This window comes from Camelina sativa, chromosome 11 (genome assembly GCF_000633955.1).
Source record: "Camelina sativa cultivar DH55 chromosome 11, Cs, whole genome shotgun sequence".
Lineage (NCBI taxonomy): Eukaryota > Viridiplantae > Streptophyta > Magnoliopsida > Brassicales > Brassicaceae > Camelina > Camelina sativa.
Genome location: NC_025695.1, coordinates 26,870,162 through 26,876,565, shown reverse-complemented (window position 1 = coordinate 26,876,565; position 6,404 = coordinate 26,870,162). Strand labels below are relative to the sequence as shown.

Here is a 6,404-nt window from a genome sequence, read left to right as displayed (position 1 = left end):
TGGAACATGTTGGATTGTATCTACCCAAGCCCGTATTTACACATGGACAACTATACGTTGCATTTTCTAGAGTGACAAGCAGAAAAGGATTGAAGATTTTGATTACAAATGAAGAAGGGAAATGTCAGAACAAAACCCTTAATGTGGTTTTCAAAGAAGTCTTTGAAAATATATGATTTTCTTTTAATCATCTAATATCTACTATAACGTTTCATTTCATACTATTGACATCCGATTTTTAGTTTTTCCCCTTAATAATATTACCTTTTTACATATCAATATCTAAGTGTTTAGTTTTTAAAAATAAAAACATGAGAACATCTGCAATATTTTAACATAAATTATATTTTTTACATACAAGTGTGACAAATCTTATACTAAAACTATATTAATTTATATAATATTAGTATTTTTAATAATCCGACTAAAGTGAGAAACTAAAAAGATTAAGACGCAACGTTTAGTCGTGACTCTTTGTATTCTTTCAGATCAAAAATCCCCTTTTTGTTTTCGATAACAGAGAAGAATCAAGAAAAAAACGTAATTTGAGAAAATCATGAAATTCGATTATATTGCTGATCTGCTTCCTGGAAGAACTAATTGGTGTATCAACGCCAAGGTCTTACATTCTTGGAGAGTCAGAGAGTTCTTTACCAAGCGAGTTCTTCTTCTTGTGGATGAAAAGGTTATAGTCGTTAGTTGAATGATTTTTACTTTAATTTCGAGTTCTAACAGTTATTGTTTATAAGACTTCTTCCATAATTGTTGTTAAACTGTGAAGGGTGACACAATTGAAGCTCCTTATTTACCTGATACACTCGCTAACCTTCCTAAATATATAGACGATGGTGAGTGGTACAATATTAGAAATTTCAAAGTGATCAATCCAACCGTGGAGGAGAGGAACACTCATCATCCCTATCAGATTAAATTTACGGGTAAAACCACAATGTACCTGCTCGAATCATTGAGTCCCAAGAATTACTTTCGGTTCGAGAATTTGGATGACATAAAACGTGGAAGAATAGATCATCCCATCTCTTTCGGTAAGAATTTCTTTAATAGATTTTATATTATTTTGGAACAATCCGTCAATATACTTAATGGGTATCTTTGTGTTCGGAAAATTAGATTCTTTTTAGGATTTATGGAACTTTGTGTATTGGTCCTTCACATAAAAAAGAACGACTAACACTTTACCAAAAATAGATTAGAAACACTTTGTAAAACTAAATTCTGTCTTTTTCCCAAATTAGATGTTTGTGCGTGTATAATGGATGTGGAAGATAGAAGAAAGCCGACGAGTATCATTGATATTAATGAAGTTGTTCTCATGTTGTTGAATGGCAAGTAAAAGATATTTACTCTACCTTTATGACTGTTACATTTTAAAGTTGTCCCGTTAAGATTTTTATTGATTTGATGAACATGTAGGTGTGAGACTGTGAAGTGTCGTCTCAAAGACAACTTCGCTTCTCAATTCAGGACCATATGGCAATCAAGCGGGTGCCATCTCATATATAAATCCGAACTTGTGTTCTGTATAATGCGGTTTATGAGGGTTGGTGAATATGAAGGTATGTAACATAAGTTTTTCTGATATAATCATCATAAAGTAATCAATAAACTCACCTAAAATTCTAAATCTCCATAGGTGCACCATGTCTTGAAAACACCTTGGACTCTTCGAAGATCTTCATAAAACCAGAATTTGAAGGATTAGAGCATCATCAGGCTATGTAAGATGTAATTATGTATATGAAATCAAATTATGTATGATGTTAAAGTAAAATTCCTTAAAACACTTATATATTTACAGGACTAAATTTGATGGACGTTATTACATAAACCATGTGATCAAGCAACAAGGTGAAAGCTCAGGAACTCAAGTGTAAAGAATGGGGAGTTGGCCGTTAATTTTTTCTTTTCGAATGTCTAAACAATTTAGTATGTTTGTATTAACCGGAACTTGAAATCCAACTTTGTATTACTCTCATCTTTATTTTGTAGCTGAGATAATACATTATAATATATAATTTTGAATTATTGAAAATTGCTTATGCTTTTCAAAATTTGAAATCTACTTATTGAATTCCAGTATCTTTTTTCTACAATTTAGTAGATATTTTAAAGGCTCAATTAATATTTCACATTGAGAGTATTATTTATATTTGGTAAAATAACATTTCTGTATATATGCAAATACAAAAACTTCTTGACAATCTAATAAAACATTTAAAACTTTTTCAATAGATAAAACACTATATTTAAATATGTCAATTAATACATATTAAGTCATAAAAGCAATATATCATAAAGTTTAAAAACAGTTGTTATTAAAATCTTAATATCGCGCTTTAAGCACGAGTACCTCCCTAGTTCTTTTTATATATATTATTTTTATGAATTCTAACTTTTTAAGTTTTTATTAAGATCAAAATTTTCATATAGCCCAAGTTTTTTAAAATCATGTGATACATTTGGAAAATTAAATATGGAAAAAAAAAACCATTGCAATATAGTAAAAAATTGGTTAGAAACATTTTAAAGATTCTTAATTTTTTTTTGTTCCCATTGGACATTACAGTTCAGAGAATTGAGACAACAACGATGGTAATTTTTGCTATTCTCTCATGAACTTTTCTCTTCCAGTGAGATCTGTAACTCCAAATCTTCATTTCCTCTCTTGATCTTAAGTTTCACCTTATCACCTACACTGTACTCATCCAATATCTTCATCAACTCCGCTTTGTTTTTCACCTGATTGAAACCACAGAACAATCAGAAAATAGCTTCTTCATTCCAAGGGACAAAACAAGAAATAATTTTCTTGTTTTTTATTTTAGAGGTTCATCGAGCTTACGGGTTTGTCATCAACTGCAACAATGACATCTCCAAGCACTATATTACCAGCAAAACCCCGAGATGTCGGATGTAAGCCTGCTTTCTCTGCAAGACTATTTCCCGGTACCTATTTTTGCATGAAAAAACCGACTCTTGTAATCATAGTCATCAAACAAATTAACCGGTTTCGAGGTTTCAGAGTACGAAGTGTTTTACATACCTGAAGGACAAGGGCTCCATTACGAACATTGAGTTGATTAGCTACTGGATCAGGGGCTAACTCTATGTTAATACCAGCGCGAAGGACCTGTAGTGTTTGGATATAGTAACAACATTACAAAAAATTCTAAATATTGAAGGCCAAAGAAAGCCAGATTAATAAAACAGAACAATGGATTGTATTCATGCTTACCTTACTGAACTGGATTAGTTGAGGAACAATCTTTAATACAGTTGATGACGGAATTGCAAACCCGACACCAGCAGATGTTCCTGTTGAAGTCAGGAGTAAATATATTATAATGGATTGTTACATGATTCTGTGAGTCAAAGATAAATCACCTGTCTGTGTGAATATGGCTGTGTTGATCCCAATTAAGTTCCCTTTTGAATCAAGCAGAGGACCTCCACTGCAACATTCAATGAAGAAAGATCCATTAAACCCCCACATAGAAATGTTTTGAAACACGCAAAGGACCTTTCTGTAGACTTACCTATTTCCCGGGTTAATAGCTGCATCAGTTTGAATTCCACCACCAATGGTAACTCCTGTTTGACTAAAAATGTCACGGTTGAGACCGCTGATGACTCCAACCGTAAGGGTGTGGTCAAAACCAAAGGGGTTTCCAATTGCTAAACACTGCTGCCCAACTTTTAGAGAATTTGACTGCCCAACTTTAATCGGTTTCAGGAGTATTTCAGGGGCTTCTACCTGAGTTTTTATGGTAACATCAATATAAGCAGTTGATTCTTTTTAACTTTCGTCGACAAATATTACAACATAGAGTATACCTTCAAGACAGCAAGATCTTTAGCACGATCAGCACCTACAAGTTTTCCTTCAAAATTCTTCTGTACCCTTCAAGATTTTCACAAACGAACAGAGATGAGAATAACTAAAGACTACAAACGGCTGAAATAATTCATCCCCCCAGAACAAATCTCACCCATCAGATGCGAGAATATTCACACGACCAACCACATCCCCGGGGCTAGGATTTCTTGAAAGGGCATTGCCAATAACTGTTCAGCAGTAGATACAGCTAAACTTACAATATTATCACTTATCTACAATCCGAGCCCATCATCTCAAGCACTTGAACACTCAATCACAGTTCATTCAAATCATCTTACCGTGATAATTGGTCACAATGTATCCCTCTCCATTCCAGACTACTCCAGAGCCATTTCCTTCGGGTATCTACGATTACATTGTGAGGTGTAATTGTATGTCAAAACAATCGATAACAACATAAAAGAGGGATACTCTTTTAGTACTGAGAAAACAGTACCTCAACCACACCCGTCATTTTGAGCTGAGGTCGTAATGTCACATCAAATATGTTGACAACGGAATAAGTATTCTTCTCAAACAATTGGACAATTCTCCCCTGAAACAGAGAAAGAATCTTAATATAACCATCAAAACCTGAAACTTCCATTACAATTATCAAAGAAACAAACCTCAGTAGGGAAAAGAGGTCCAGCTGGGAAAACAGGTGGACTAACATCTTCAACTGTCGTAACGGATGGATCACCAAAAGCTAAGGCTGAAGTAATTCACCACAGAGCATAGTCAACAATCAAATTATATCACTATGAATCAATGAAAACAATCTCACTATAAGCAGAAAAACTTAAAAGTGTTATGAAAAGGCTAGATTAGATCACGATGACTCATGTTATCTCCTAGTGCAACAAATCCTGTTAGCTGCTTTGATATTGGGAAAAAAAGGTTTCTTTTTGATAGTTCTACCTCAAGGAGCTTCTGAAATCTAACACGACTATAGCAAAATCCTTTCAACTAAGAACTCTGGATCATAACTAGCTAGGAACTACAACGCTCTCATTGTGACAATTAAGCTTCTTATACAAAATTTGCCTCATCGAATTGTTGAAAACAAAGAGTTAGAAGAAAAGGAAAAAAAAAAAAGCTGAACTAGGTGCAGACCTGATGAGTACCTTGAAGGATTATAGCACAAATTCATGAAAAAACTTGTCAACAAGATTCGCCTTGTCGTCGAAGGGACACTTTTCACAGCTAACTCATGCAAATTCGACTTCCAATCTCCATTAATCCTATCGAAAAATAACAGCCAAAAGCTAACATAAACATCAAAATTCCAAGGAAAACAACAAATCTTACACTAACAAATGGCTGATACAAAGTTCGAAACTGAGAGTTTACCCCATAGCTTACATTTTACCAACAAAATTACCAGTTTTGACTAACCAAAAAATTGAAAAGATTGTCCCAAAAGTTAAATCTTTACGGTGATTTCTCATTACCATCTTTGAAAACAATTCATAACACTGAAACAGAGTATCAGAGACATAACATCATCATTCTTAATAACACACTCGGTAACCTAAGAACCGTTGTGAAAAAGAAAGTCATAATCTTTGAGGAATCCAAATCAAAAGAAACAATTTTTCAGCTGATTTGGCAAATGTAAGAAACTCAAATGGCTTACTTGACTGAAGAAACGGGTGGGTCTGAAACGACGTCGCCTTGGGAAATTCTGGAACAGGCGGAGGAAAGAAGTTGTCGTCGACCCACAAACTCATTCTCAGTTGAATTGATCGGAGTAGGTTTCAAAGAGAAAGATGCTATTACCTGCTGCATCTTTCTTTACTACCTGGAACCAAACTCAAGAAAACTCTGACACCAATCGATATGGGCAAGCAAAACCTGGATAATTTGTTTTTTCTTTTTTGTGTAGCTGAGGAAGAAGGAGGTACTTGAAATACCGTAAATGCCCCTCTTAGGTAATTATTAAAAATGTTTTTTCTTTTATCGTCCCAATTTATTATTTTGTATTTAATAATTATTTTTGTTTTAGTGAAATTTCTTCTTTATTTTATAAACCAAAATACATCTTCGCGATTATAGTAAACAAGGGATGAGAACCCGCACGCCCGCGCGGGGTTATATGCTAATCATGCTTTGCTTAAATTTTATGTTGATTCAGTGGTATATCATTAATAAAAAACCTACATATATATAGTTTTATGAAATAATTCAAATAAACATGTTTTTTTTGGACCCTTAGCTGTTTTTGCTAATGGATTTTATATATTTTTTGTTTTATTTTTTCTTTTATGTATTTGGTGTGGAGGCCTAGAGGGTGTGCTAGTGGTGCCGAATCACATGATTGATGGTTCCATTATTTTCTCTGAATTTTTTCGTAGCACAGGGTCCAAATTTAAGATTTATAAATTATAGAATGAAAAGTTGTTATTTATTTACTTTAGTATAGGGTTCAAAAATTTTTGAGATTATAAAATATATTTGAGATTATATGTTTCTGTGAAGGTGATATTTACGTGTTTTTTGTATT

At 33.4% G+C, this 6,404-nt stretch overlaps 1 protein-coding gene across 1 annotated transcript; it reads right to left on the bottom strand.

Annotated features, from left to right (window-relative positions):
- Window positions 2,494-5,760, bottom strand: LOC104724333 (protease Do-like 8, chloroplastic). Its single transcript, XM_010442794.2, has 13 exons — window positions 5,538-5,760; window positions 5,015-5,142; window positions 4,528-4,613; window positions 4,356-4,454; window positions 4,198-4,264; window positions 4,011-4,086; window positions 3,856-3,922; window positions 3,558-3,775; window positions 3,406-3,473; window positions 3,257-3,336; window positions 3,065-3,151; window positions 2,864-2,971; window positions 2,494-2,760 (listed from the first exon to the last, which is right to left on the bottom strand). Exons 1-13 carry the CDS (start codon window positions 5,687-5,689, stop codon window positions 2,632-2,634), a joined length of 1,365 nt encoding a protein of 454 aa, XP_010441096.1. The 5' UTR covers window positions 5,690-5,760; the 3' UTR covers window positions 2,494-2,631.

Excerpts from the sequence above, each read along its gene's own strand:
- LOC104724333 (XM_010442794.2), bottom strand. The coding sequence starts at position 5,689 with ATGCAGCAGGTAATAGCATCTTTCTCTTTGAAACCTACTCCGATCAAT. Across the intron at positions 4,614-5,014 it reads TCCTTCAAGGTACTCATCAG|CCTTAGCTTTTGGTGATCCA; the intron begins GTCTGCACCTAG and ends GAATTACTTCAG. Across the intron at positions 3,776-3,855 it reads AAGATCTTGCTGTCTTGAAG|GTAGAAGCCCCTGAAATACT; the intron begins GTATACTCTATG and ends ATAAAAACTCAG.